Below are 14961 nucleotides of genomic sequence, written 5' to 3' on the forward strand. Positions count from 1 at the left end.
CATATGGTTTGACAAAAAAACAGTAGCGTCATATGGGATTTCAAAAATCAATTTTAATTATTATTAGATGGAGCAATGAGGTTTCAAATATAACCTTCAATTCTATCATCACGCAATAAAACAAGGGAACTTTAATGAAAAGGGTTTTTCAAAACTTTTAATTAACCAAAAATCATCTTCTAACTTTATTTAATAAAAATGGCTTAAATTTTAATAAAAATGATTCAAATTTTAACGAAAATGACAAAAGTTTTACATAACAACAAAAAAAAAAAAACAAAAAAAAAAACATATACTGACGTGTGGTCCCGCTTGTCACATCACACATACACACACTCTTCCTTACTTAGCCATTCAACCTCTTTCTCTCTCTTCCTCTTCATATATTCTCATCCATTTTTTCCTCTCATTTCACCTTATCCATCCATATCAACTTTTTTTTTCACCTTGATAACATTCATCTAAGAACTAACAGATGAAAGTATGCAGGTAGTATCAAAGAAATACAGAAGAAAAGATCGAAAGGAATAGAGAGGATTAGAGAAAGAAATGAGTAATAGTTTGTTATTTCATTTGACTGAGTGAATCTACAAAAGACCCCTGATATCTTCTTATATAGTTTGCACATGTAGCTTATCAGCTAAGCCACCTGTGTAACTAATTCTTAACAAACCAACTAACTCAAAATGGCTGATGTGGCACATATGATGATGTGTCAATCACTATATATCTTCAACATCCCCCATCAATCTCAACTGGGATTTCCCAGCTTGAGATTGTAAAAATGTTTGACAAAGGAGGGACTGTGAAGACCTTTGGTAAGAACATCAGCAGTTTGCTCTTCAGTTGGAATATACAACACCTTCATATCGCCTTGCTGCACTCGTTCTCGGACAAAATGATAGTCTGTATCAAGGTGTTTAATTCTTGAATGAAACACCGGATTGGCACTTAAGGCAATAGCGGACATGTTGTCACAGTAAATCGATGGTGGATCATCCAAAACTACTGCCAAATCCTTCAATATATTTCGAATCCAAGCGATGTCTGCAGCAGTATGTGCTAAGGCTTTATACTCAGCCTCAGTAGAACTCCTGGATACCGAGTGTTGTTTCTTCGATTGCCAAGAAATTGGATTATTGCCGAAGTACACAACATAACCAGTGATAGATCGACGAGTATTCAAGTCTGCAGCCCAATCAGAATCAGAAAAGGCAGTAAGCTTTGAAACTGTGTTTGCAGAAAACGTAATACCAATATGCATGGTTCCTTGAAGATAACGAATGATGCGTTTAACAGCGCCAAAATGAATATCAGTTGGTGAGGACATAAACTGACATACTGTGTTTATAGCAAAAGCAATATCAGGCCTAGTAAAGGTCAGATATTGTAAAGATCCCACAATGCTCATGTACGAAGTTAGATCTGTCAACAATTGTCCCTCAGAGTGTAACATTTGATGATGAGGTTTACACGGAGTGGTTGCTGGTTTACAGGAATCCATACCTGCTTTATGAACGAGATCTTTGACATATTTAGACTGATTAACAAAAACACTGCCATCTGCGTTGTATTGAACTTGTAAACCCAAAAAATATGTAAGTTGTCCCATATCCTTCAACTTGAATACCTCAGATAATTCTTGAATCACTTTTTGGATCTTCAAAGGGTTAGAACCAGTTAAGATGATATCATCAACATAAAGTAATAAGATGATAATATCAGAGTCATCCTTCTTAACAAACAAACTTGTATCAGAAGCTGATGCATGAAACTCCAGAACTGTCAAATAACTTGTAAACTTAGAATTCCACGCGCGTGGAGCCTGTTTCAAGCCATATAATGACTTGACCATTTTGCAAACATGAGAAGGATATGATGGATCAATAAACCCTTGTGGTTGCTGCATATAAACCTCTTCTTGTAAATCGCCATGTAGAAAAGCATTCTTGATATCTAATTGTCGAAGAGTCCAATGGTTCATTGCAGCTAAAGAAAGAATAATCCTTACAGTAGTATGGCAGACAACAGGACTAAAGGTGTCCAAGTAGTCAATACCATGTTCTTGGGAGAACCCTTGAGCAACAAGCCTTGCTTTATACCGAGAGACACTGTCATCGGGGTTTTTCTTCACTTTGTATACCCATTTGCTTCCTACAATTGTTCTATCTTCAAGTGCAGGAACCAATAGCCAAGTTCCTTGTGCTCGAAGGGAATCATATTCCTCATGCATTGCCTTTTGCCACTGTGGAATAGTAGCCGCTTTCCGAAATGTCTTAGGTTCTGAGGCATCAGTGATCTCAGAAAGAAAGGAATAGCCACCCGTGAAAGGTTCTTCATCAGTGATTTGAAGAGAACAAAGCTCAGGACATTGTACTACTAAAGCAGCATAATTTTGTCTCTCAATAGTGCCACTCTTCAATCTAGTGACCATTGAGTGAGTCGATGGGGCAGGATGTAAAATGAGATCAGATGGAGATAAAGCAGGAAGGATTACCTCAAGTTGTGACTCGGAGTGGACATGCAACAAGGATTGTGTACCAGAGTGATGATGAGGGGAAGAGCTCGGAGATGCATGTAGAAGAGTGGTATCAGTTGAATTGGTATCTTGATCACTAGGTTGAATCACATGTGTATTGTCTGAACCAGAAACATTCAATTCACTAACCACATGTATACTGTCACCATTTACAGGAATATTGTGATGGGAACCAATATCACTTGCAGATATATGTATAGAACTAGCTGCATGTGAATCATGCTGTAGTGGTGTATAAGGCATGACTCTTTCACTTGGTACTTGTAACTGAATCAAAACAGGTGTCTGAGAACCCCTATTTTCAGCTGTAGAATCCTTAGATGACAAAACTTGTTTAAACGGATATACATCTTCATCATGTACTACATGCCTTGATAGAATGAACTTTCTAGTCTTGATATCATAACAAATAACTCCTTTGTAACCATGAGCAAAACCAAGAAATACACATTGAGTAGATCGTGGCTCCAATTTATTCTTATTGAATGGTCTCAATAGAGGATAAACTGCAGTACCAAAGACTTTAAGATGCTGCACTTCAGGAACACAACCAAACACAACTTGATAGGGAGACTACATCTTCAAAGTTCTAGATGGCATCCTATTGATTAAGAATGCAGCATGAGAACAAGCATGATACCAGAATGCAGACGGTAATTGAGCATCTGATAGCAAACTAAGAGCAGTCTCAACTAAATGTCTAAGTTTTCGTTCAGCAAGACCATTTTGTTGTGGTGTATGAGGACATGAAACTTGGTGTATAATTCATTTTCTCTCCAACAATTGTCTAAACACATTACTCATAAATTCACCTCCACCATCTGATTGAAAAACTTTAACAAAAGCATTAAATTGATTCTCAAGAAATGTAAGAAACTTGGTAAAGACTGGAAAAGCATCGGATTTATTAACCATCGGAAAAATCCATACAAATCGATAGCAGTCATCTACAAAGCTTATGTAATACCTATAACCCTCTATTGACCTCTGCGGTGAAGGACCCTATATATCTGAGTGTATCCTTTCAAATACAACTTTTGACCTATCGGGACTTACAGAGAAAGGCAACTTAGTCATTTTGCCTTGAATACAAGCAGTACATATAGATGGAGACAAATCTATACTAGCTAATACTTCAGACTTATTCAACATTGCAGTAAGTACTGCTTCAGATGGATGACCCAACCGTTTATGCCAAACTGCAGTCTGTATCTTCTTTCCAACAAAAGCTGCACATCTTCAATACTTGGTACTCTGGATCTCAACAGTACTGTTATTGGTATCTTGAAGAGCTCCCCATCATCACTCTGGCCTTGGTACACAATCCTTCGAGTTGCTTTGTCCTGTATCAAGAAGATCAGATCATCACAGACAAACCAGCAATGATTATCTCTGCATAATTTCGTAACAGACAACAAATTCATTGTAATGTGTGGAACATGTAGGACATTTTGCAAAATGAGTGACTTTGGTTTAGTGTTAAGAACAGAAGAACCAATATTTTTAACCACCAAACCTTCTCCATTACCAACAGTGATCGTGGCATCACCATTATAAGGAGTGATATGATTTAAAACTTCGACACGTGATGTCATATGATGAGTTGCACCTGTGTCAACTACCCATGTATCAGCAGCTGAAAAGCCATGGATATTGGAGTCTTCAGTTGCAACATTTGAGCCTTGAGCAGCCATCCCAACAAGAGACGTAGGTGGTGCACTGCCTTGATAGGATAAGTTATTTCTATGAAAGCATTCCAGAGCCCGATGACCTCTTTTCCCACATATCTGACATACCAAGATCCCTCCAGATGATTGAGTGTTATCAACTATAAAGTAACAGTTTGGTGCTGTATGACCTCTTCTAGAGCAGATTTGACATTCAGGAGATATAGCATTTCTGTAATTTGTATCACCATTCCAGGTGTTTCCTTGTTTGCTTCCATTACCAGAAAAAGAACTTTGAGAACCTCCATTTTGAACACCTTTCCCATTATTCCCAAAAGTAGAATATGGCCTGTAATTATTATTCCCACCATTATAGCCACCAGAGAACTTTCGATTGTTGAAATTATTCCCATTAAATCTCCTGTTGTTATTACCATTATTGTAATTATTCCTCCCTTGAGACCTCTGTGCATTTGAACTCTCCCCTTGTTCATAACCTGGAGTGTTGCCCTGAGATCCCTGTGTAGTCGAGCCATTGCCCTGAACATACATGGCAGCCATAGAACTTGATAAAGTTGTCAGTCGAGACTCAATACTGCCTTCAGCCCCAATTAGTTGAGCTCGAAAATCTTTCATGGAAATCGGAGTGTCTCTTGCTAAGATTACCGTCTTGATCATTTCAAACTCTGAAGGTAAACCAGACAAAGCAGCAATGACCAAATCATTCTCATTAATTCTCTCCCCTGCAGCAATCAGTTGATCCTTGATAACCTTCAAACGAAGCAAATACTTGTCAACAGACTCTGCATCTTTCCGAACAGTATGAAACTCAGTATTGAGTTGATTAACCCTGACAACAGATACAGAGGCATAACGTTCCTGTAAAGATTTCCAAGCTTCTTGAGAAGTTTTACACCCAATGACATAGTCCATAGCTTCATCCGAAAGTGTAGCAATCAGCAAACTTAATAGAGAAACATCGGTTTTAACCCAGTCTTTATATGCAGTCGTAATTTCTTTAGTGACCCCAGTCTCAGTATTGATTACAAACTTAGGAGGACATTGAGACTCCCCACTAAAGAAATCAAAGTAATCATACCCTTTAAGCATCGACTGAAACTGATAATCCCATTTGACAAAATTATCTTCTTTCAACTTAACAGTGATCATGCCCAAAAGACTTTCAATTTTGACAAACTAAACGCCATATTGTTGATAGAACTGGATCAAGAAATCAATCACTCAAACAATCTTCAAGAAGTGTAACAATTCCAAGAACACACACTACTGGCTATCGGCCTTGTTCGTGTGAAAAACCCAACAAACTCAAACAAAAGCAATGGCTATCGGCCTTTATGCTTTGACAAAAAACGCTTCAACAATCATTCAATCAGAACAAAAAATGGCTATCGGCCTTCAATATCATACTCCAAACATCAAGAAATGTCTATCGGCCTTCAATATCATATTCCAAACATCAAGAAATGGCTATCGGCCTTCAACTTGCAATCTTTCACAAAAACATTCATCATTGCGACAATTACACAAACACGTAGAGTGCAAAAGGAAAAATAACACCTGATAACCTCGACGTCAGACCTCCCAAACGCCAAAAGCTCAGTAATCCACTAGAGCACATCACAGCAATCAGGACAATCCTTCGGCATAGCACAGCGGAAATACACACCACGAGATCGAACCCTCGGCGAAGATACCATGATAACATTCATCTAAGAACTAACAGATGAAAGTATGCATGTAGTATCAAAGAAATACAGAAGAAAAGATCGAAAGGAATAGAGAGGATTAGAGAAAGAAATGAGTAATAGTTTGTTATTTCATTTGACTGAGTGAATCTACAAAAGACCCCTGATATCTTCTTATATAGTCTGCACATGTAGCTTATCAGCTAAGCCACCTGTGTATTAACAAACTAACTAACTCAAAATGGCTGATGTGGCACATATGATGATGTGTCAATCACTATATATCTTCAACACACCTCTCCCCACTCTTCTCTCTCCTTTCACCTCACTCCATAAACATTTTATTTTTATTTGTTTATTTGTTTATTTGACTATTCTTTCAATTGTTTTAGAATAAACTAAGTAATAATATTACAAAATCAAAAATAAAGAAAATTCACTATTCAGTTTTATGAACATTAATACTGTGACTATTTCTTAAACAAAACATTGACTACTTCTTAAACTAAACACTATTTCTTAAATTGAATATTGACTACTTCTTAAACTGAACACTATTTTTTAAACTGAACATTGACTACTTCTTAAACTGAACAATATTTCTTAAACTGAACACTAACTATATCTTAAACGGAACACTAATAATATCATTACTTCTTGAACTAAACACTGACTATTTCGTAAACTGAACGTTAGTACTATTACTATTTCGTAAACTAAACACTGACTATTTCTTAAATTGAATATAATAGACTATATATTAAACCAAGTAATAGTACTATCTCAATTTCGTAAACTAAGCATTGACTATTTTTCAAACCAAACACTAGTATTATCACTGTTTTGTAAACTAGTACTGTCACTATTTCATAAACTAAGCACTGACTATTTCTTAAACAAAAAACTAACTATTTCGTAAAATAAACACTGACTATTTCTTAAAATCGAACACTAGTACTATCACTATTTCGTAAACTAAGCATTGACTATTTTTCAAACCAAACACTAGTATTATCACTGTTTTGTAAACTAGTACTGTCACTATTTCATAAACTAAGCACTAACTATTTCTTAAACAAAAAACTAACTATTTCGTAAAATAAACACTGACTATTTCTTAGAATCGAACACTAGTACTATCACTATTTTTTAAACTATTTCCTTACAAATTACTGTCATGTATTGATGTTAGCAATATATTTTTTTTATCTCAAATTTCTCTCTTATTAATTTTTTTTTTGAGTTTGTTGATGTCAGTTTGAAAGGATTTGGTTGGCTATACCCTCAGAATCTCTTCCTTACACACACACACACACACACACACACACTCTCTCTCTCTCTCTCTCTAAACCTTTTCCTTCCCGATGAAATATTTAAAAAGTAATTTGGGTGTTGCTTTTGCGCCATTGATTTTCTGTTGAAAATTACTACTTTTCTTTTCTTTTCTTTCTTTCTGTATGTAAACAGATTTCTCTCTCTCCCTCTTTAAAGGAAAAAAAGCCATTGAAGCTTCACTCTCACGTTTTCCTTCCCAATGAAATGTTTTAAAAATAATTTATTTCATCCATCCATTCCATCTCATCATTTTAAAAATAATTTATTTCATCCATCCATTCCATCTCATCATTCATTGTACTACTCCCCACTACTAATTTTGCACTGCACGTTAGTCTTCTTATCAGTTCTATCTGCTCACAGTCACAGCAAAGGCTTGATTTGATAATTGAATTGGTTGACGCATGCTTACATGCGGTTGGGTTGGATTGTTTTTTATCATTAAATAAAGTTTGTATATGGTTTTTGGTTAAAATTCAAAATTTTGAAGCCCTTTTGGTTAGTTTTCCTATAAAAGAATCCTTAGTTCTTGAGCAGGATATCCTATTATTTCTTGACCTCACTAATTAAGAACCACCGGATAAAGAGAAATCATAATTTTATTGTTATAAGCAGTAGCGGAGCCAAGGTGGGGGCAATGGGATTCCTTGACCCCAATAACCTTGTGGCCAAACAAGAAGAAGAAGAAGAAGGAGCTGATAAAGTTTGTTTGTGTTTGTTTGATTAGTGTCTTGGGGTTTAGAACTTGACAGAAAAATGGAACAAAGAATGCAGAGATGTTGGACGACTACAAGGCTGTGCAAATTGCATCTGCCATCACTTCATTTAATAAGGAATGTTTGTAAGGTTTGGTGCATTGCCAACTCCCAAAACATTTTTTAAGAGTCTGGGGGACAAGAGAACTTAAACAAATATTACACCCATTCTCCTTCAGATTTCATCCTAGCCCTTCATTGGGGTTTTAAGCGATCTAATCTGGAGTGCACACTTGTCACTCTCACACACACATACAAAGCATTTAAACTGAAAACAAGCCGTTGGGACTAAACCCTTTTTTTCTTCTTTCTTCTTCGATGCAGCAGCAACTCATCCATTGGAGCTCCACTTGCTGTCGTCGATCCTTGGAACTAGAAGCAGTTTAAGGTCCAACAGGAGTTGCTGCTCCATTTGTTAGCCATCACTCCATCAGCACCTCTTCTCCAGCCCCCTGCTAAATCTTCCCACCACCGTGAATTTAAGGCCTGGCAGCCTCCAGATCGTCAGACCCGCGTTTTCGGCATGCCCTGTCTAGTAATGGAAGTTCAACTTTTGACCCCATTGTCTTAAATTCCTGGCTCCGCCACTGGTTATAAGCTATATATATATATATATATATATATATTAATCTACCCGACAAAGAATTGATGGTTTGAACCAAGGTCTAAAATATCGATATTATCCCGATATTTCCATCGAAATTTCCGTGTTTTTAGACTACTGATATTTCCGACATCATCGATATTTTAGACCTTGATAGGAACTCTATGTGGTACTAAGTCACTCATGTATCTTACCATGCAATATATAAAGTGTAAAATATTGTACTAATTCATTATATATAAATAATTATGGTGTGTCTAAACTTCTTTCATTAATTACTACATATTTTCTACACTCATAATGTTTGTCAGCTCGCTATATAATCAACTTAAATCAGTTAAATCCATCATGCAATGCATTTCCTTCCAATTTTTGTGATAAACTAATAGATAATTAACTAAATAAACATCCTGCAAAGTTTCAATAAAAATTTCCAAGTTTTTCTTACAATTTCCGTGGTTTTTATTCAATTTTTATCGATATCGATAATATCCCGATATTTTCGTGTTTTTGGACTACCGATATTTCTGATATCATCGATATTTTATACCTTGGTTTGAACCCATGATGCAATAAGTTAAAAAAATATAGCCCTAATGACAATTCATCACTTCAAGAAATCATTATTAAGTTTTTATAATAAAAAAAAATATACATAGTCGAAGTTAATATCTTTAAAATGCTTAACATAAGAACCGTCTATTATTTTACGGCTCCGGATTTGCTGTCCAGAAAATGATATCTCCTTCTTTATTTGTTTGACACGTGTATTACCACTAACTCTAATTTAACTCTGTTAACTCTTACTAAATTAAAAAATAATAATAATTAGCAGAAGCAACTCCCGGTTTACAGTCCCTCTGCCCACACCCACGCCCACCCCTCCCCCTCCCTTACGCCAGCCCACAGCCAAAACCCCTTCCCCTCCCCTTCCCTTAATCGTCGTAGCCTGACCATCGTGGACTTGAAACTTGGTACGGACGACGTCAAGGCGGCGCATCGCGGCGATGGCGGCGAGTCCAGCGATGGCACCGGCACCGGCGGTTTCGCACTGCCACTACGATGCCGACGAAATTTGTATTTCACGACAGATCTAGAAGATTTCAGTGAGATTGGTGTTTGAAAATTCCAGAGAGATTTGTCCCAAACCTCTCGACTCTTCGACCAATATGATTAAAAAAACTATGTGAATCTTAAGCCAAGTGAGAGAGGGGTTTTGGCTGTGGGTTAGCGTAAGGGAGGGGGAGGGGTGGGTGTGGGTGTGGTGGGCAAGGACTGGAAACTGGGGAGTTGCTTCTGCTAATATTTTTTTTTTTACTTAAATTTTTTTTTTTAATTCAGTAAAAGTTAACAGAGTTAGTGGTAGTACACGTGTCAAACAAATAAAGAATGAGACATGAAGGAGACATCACTTTCGAGACAACAAATCTGGAGCCTTATTTTACTAGCAAGCTATGCTGCCATTTCTGCCATTCCTCTGTGGGATTCACTCTCAACAATTCTTAAAATCTTACTCAGCAAATAGAAGCCATCCAGAATTGTCTGATGAAATATTTATGATCTGCTTCCCAATTGCTCTGCAAACTCTATTACGTTGTAACAAATTTGTGATCAAGTAGAATGGTACACAAGTTATCCAACAATAATGAAGAACAGTGAAGCTTACCGTTTCCAGTATTCCAGTACCCATTACAATATAAGGATAGTAAATATTAAATAACGGCAAATATTGGTAGAAACTACGTACGTATGTATACTAAGTTGCGCAGAAGTTTATAATTTACCCCTAAAATGCTAAGGATCTCAATTCACAAGCCTTTGATTGTCTCCTCCCCCCTCTTCAATATTAATTTCTTCAAATCAACAATAATTCAGGATCCTTGATTGGCATGGATTAACATGTGCAAGTGTCTGTATAGTCCATAGACATGTACTAGATCCCGCACGCGAAATAACACCATGATTAAACCCAAATCCCAACCAAACCTAACGTCAGAGAACCTTCAGCCTCAAGTTTGTCTCAGTTCAATTCGTTTTGTTGGGTTTTCTGACATTGCTTCCGTGCATTTAGAGGAGAGATTCGTAGCTATCCACAGTGTATATGCTTATTACTAATTATACGATTATAGAGATAGACAGAATGAGATATACAACATGTTATCAAGCATATTCTACATATCTTATAGTAGGGTTTCATTAAAATCTTGATCTTACTCAATTTGTAAATAACATATATAAGGATCAAATAATTCAAAAACATGTTACATGGCAGAGAGGTAATACTGCATGTTCAACATATAATATCATGAATAATGTGCGACAATTGAACAAATTAACAGGTTTGGTTTTGGTGGCTAGAGCACGAGTTTTAATTTGGACATGCCTTAGTTTCGTTGAATAACTAGGAAGAAGAACAAGTGGTGGAAATTAAATTTAGCATGAGGAAAGGAACACAACAACCAACAATATCTGGCGACAAAATAAGGACCTAAAATGGATTAAGACGGTACCTAAGAAACTAAAAACCTCCCAAGAAACCGTATATCAATTATAAAACATCTCTCTGTATCATCATTTTATTCCACTTGAAGAATCATCATAATAAGAAAATTAAATGGGATCGACATCTTAATTTCAGTCTAAAAATTAAAATTTAACCAAAGAAGGAAACATTTTCACTTGAAAGGGAGGTATAGTCCACGGCACTGGTTTGTTGATTCGTGTACATAGAAGAAGAGGAAGAAGTAGGAGGTAGAGGAGGTGGCGGTGATGGTGGCGGCGGTGGTTGTGGGGTCTGCGGCAAGGAAGCAACGGAAACAGCCCCGGAAGTAGAGAACAAAGCCATATGATGATGAGAATTAGAAGGAAGGAGATTTGCTTCCCTATATTTGTATTTAAGTATCTCGCCCCTTACTGCGTTCAGCTCAGCTTGTAAAGATTGAACTTGTTGTTGCAAAGCTGAAATTACACCCATGCATCCATACACCGGATCTCTTAGCCTCACATTTGCTTCATAAACAAGACTATTTGCTGCATCTGCTCTTTGAGTCTCCGGCACCTCCTGATTAAATGTTTAATTGCACCACACACATGAAAAAATAAATCACTAATTATCAATGTAATTAAAAAACAAGATAATAAAATCCCAGTGGCTGCTACCGGGTAGAAATTAATCTACAGTGAGGGTAATGAAAGGATTAGGCTATCCCTTATCCCTCCAAACACCAACACCGGTCAATATTTATTATATAAAACCAAATGTTAACAAAATATGGACAAGATGCAGATTGATACCGGTATCAAACGCTTTCTCCGAAATTGAATGTACATAATCAATGCATAATGATGACATAAAGAATTAGGGTTTATAGTTTAATTACCATGAGCATCTTCGAGACGTTGCTGGCACCAAAGACCTTATGGACCGAGGCAAACTTCTGGGGTTCGTGGGGAGAGAAGTAAGGAGAGAAGGGGCATTCCTGTGAACACCTTCGTCTGAGGAGTTTACAGGCAGCACAAGGAGTGATGGTGTTTAGGGTTCCAGGAGGGCCCAACATGTGTCTTCTTCCCATTTGATAATGGGAAGCATCAGTTTCTCTTGTAAACTTCTTGCCTACCTCATCAAATCTCTCCCTAGAAGCAGAAATGCATAAACAAAATTGTGATGACACATATAATACAACTATAGATAGGAAGGTGATTTCCGCACAGCACTCCTTTTTATTTCCGTTCCTCGGTTCTCTTTTAATTCTTTTCATTTCAGAAGTCAGAAACAAATAGGGGATAAAAATGTGCGTGAAAATCAGTTTCGATATAGAAAACGTTGCAATTACATGAAAATTAATTATTACCTTTCTCTGGACATCCAGGCATGCTCTCCCAGGGTAAGGATGGGGAGGTGGAGTTGCTAAAGGAGAAAGACAAGGATTGAAGGAAAGAAGGAAGTATAAAATAGGGGGCTACAAATTAATAATGAGTGAACTTCAAATTCAAGGTACACTATAAAAAAAAAAGTGGTCCACTGTTAATATAGTTTTATAAAACAAATTAGGAGACAAAAGGGGTTGGAGTGTTAGATTACAAACTATTGACTGAAATTATAAGAGAAGCAGAAAGCTAATAACTTTTGTTTGTTGGTGATGATAAAGATTTCTTTGATTGATGTACGAGGATTTTGAAAATTATAGTTCTCCAGAAATCAACAGAGCACTCTGAGATAAAAGCACCAATGGAGAGAGACGAGAGAGAGACAGGGGGAAGAGAAGCATAAATGCCAACTCTCTCTCTCTCTCTCTCTCTCTCACGTGTGGTTCCTTAATATGTTTTGACTTTTTTATCAACCATTTGATTTCATGCCTGCATGCGGTTCTTTCTTCATTCTCAGGAAAGACCTAACTTATTTTGACCAAAAAAAAAAAAAGGTAAGACCTAACTAGTTTTATTCTTTGTTTTTTCTTTGAAAGTTGAACACGAATTATCTTATAATACACATGTTTTTTAATTAATAAAACTAAACAAACTAGTAATTAAAATGCAAAAATAGCTCAGTGTTTAGAATTAGAGAATACATCTGCTAATTGTTGATAATGAATGCGAATCTATGGTATATATGGTACATTGTATAGTTGAACACAATCACATAATTTGTTGTTCTTCTCCGCAAAGAATTTATAAGATGCAAAGCTAATTCAAACAATAAATAAATCAATTCTACTTGAACAAGCAACCCTAATTAAATAGATGTTATAAGCACAAGCAAGGTTTCTTCTTTCTATTTGTAATCTCACCAAAGGATAAGAAAACTTAATTTCCTCCTAAAGGCTATTTTTAGAAATAAATTAGAGATCTCTCACTTCTCTTTTTCATTATTTTCCAATATGGATAACAACAATGTTAATGTATCAGAAACTATAGATTAGCATGTTCGGTACCAAAATATTTTTCTCTTTCACATCATAAACTTGACAAAATAAAATATAACTTATATCAAGTGGTATTATTTCGATTGCATCAAAGTCTTTTGTAATAAAATCTCACTTGAGTTGAGTAATTTTGAGTAAAATATAATCTCTCACCTGTCTATTTCATCAATTTCTAAATATGTATAATGATCTGGAACTATAGATTAGTATGCTTGGTACCAAACATTTTCTTCTCTTTCACATTTTATAACCGAGGAGATATATCTCCTTATTAAGTTGTAATAGGCATGTTAGTTCCTTGTCAAAATCAAGAACCCACCTGTGATGAAAAAGCCTGTATCTGTATCTTGCTCCGAAAAGGAAATTTTATATCGGTCACCGTATGAAAACCACAATTTGTACTTGAAGATGGCTAATACCAATAAACCCATATGATTTAGTCAGAACTTGAATCTGTCAAACATTGATTGTCCCTTTCTTTACAACTAGCCATACGTATGGATCATCAGCAAATTAATTCAAACACTCCCTTGTTTCCCCTTCTGGTATAGCCAGCAACTACATGTAGGTTAATTAAAGTCAATTATACATATATTTGTCTAATTTAGTAAGTCATATTTACAAGCAAAAGAAGCACACACACAACATTAAATTTTGGGATAAATCAAAAGAATAGACATTAGAAGTCATATGCAAAGTAAAATGGGACAAATGAGGTTGATTGATGGGACGAAGAACTAATTCTCGAAAGTTACTTGTACAGATTTTTTCCTTCCCCTTTTCAGTCATCTCTTAAACTTCTACTTCAAGGAATTCACTACTCTTCTATAAACTTACTCAACACATCAGTGATGTTTACAGAAAAAGACTAGGCACCCTTCAAGATAGGTTATATATAACGACAGATATATGGATAATGGATCTATATGTGCTAATTTTCTGGACAGCTTACCTACATTTTCATACAAGGAAAGCATTGTGATTAATCTATCATGGCTGTCTATTTGAACTATCCAAATGCTGCGTTGTCCATATTTTAACTAGTGCTGTCAACAGCTTCAATGATTGTATGCGTTGTTCAATGACTCATCTGGCTAGCCGCCGGCCATCAGATTTTCTTTCTTTCTTTCATTTGATTAATAATTAGCTTACGAAGAAACCCAATGGCTTAATTTCGAGTTGTGTGCCATTATAACATGGCACACTCATGCTTGACTAGAAAAATTGTGTTGAAGAACGTGAAAAAAAATCTTACATCAAAAACTTGACAAAATAAAAATATAACTTGTATCAAGTACAATACTATTTCAAATTGCATCGAAGTCTTTGTGATACAATCTAACATCAATTGGGTTGGTATATGGTTAAGTTGAAAACAATATCGGTATATAATCCATTAGTAGTGGACCATTAAATTCCCTCTGTGAAATCTT

The 14961-nt window shown here is 36.0% G+C and overlaps 1 protein-coding gene across 1 annotated transcript; it reads right to left on the bottom strand.

The window, feature by feature from the left end:
- Positions 1-11154: 11154 nt before the first annotated feature.
- LOC114824842 (LOB domain-containing protein 15-like) lies at positions 11155-12612 on the bottom strand. Its single transcript, XM_029102187.2, has 3 exons — positions 12458-12612; positions 11987-12239; positions 11155-11667 (listed from the first exon to the last, which is right to left on the bottom strand). The coding sequence occupies exons 1-3, from the start codon at positions 12469-12471 to the stop codon at positions 11260-11262; spliced, it is 675 nt and encodes a 224-aa protein (XP_028958020.1). The 5' UTR covers positions 12472-12612; the 3' UTR covers positions 11155-11259.
- Positions 12613-14961: the final 2349 nt, after the last annotated feature.

This window comes from Malus domestica, chromosome 01 (assembly GCF_042453785.1).
Source record: "Malus domestica chromosome 01, GDT2T_hap1".
NCBI lineage: Eukaryota > Viridiplantae > Streptophyta > Magnoliopsida > Rosales > Rosaceae > Malus > Malus domestica.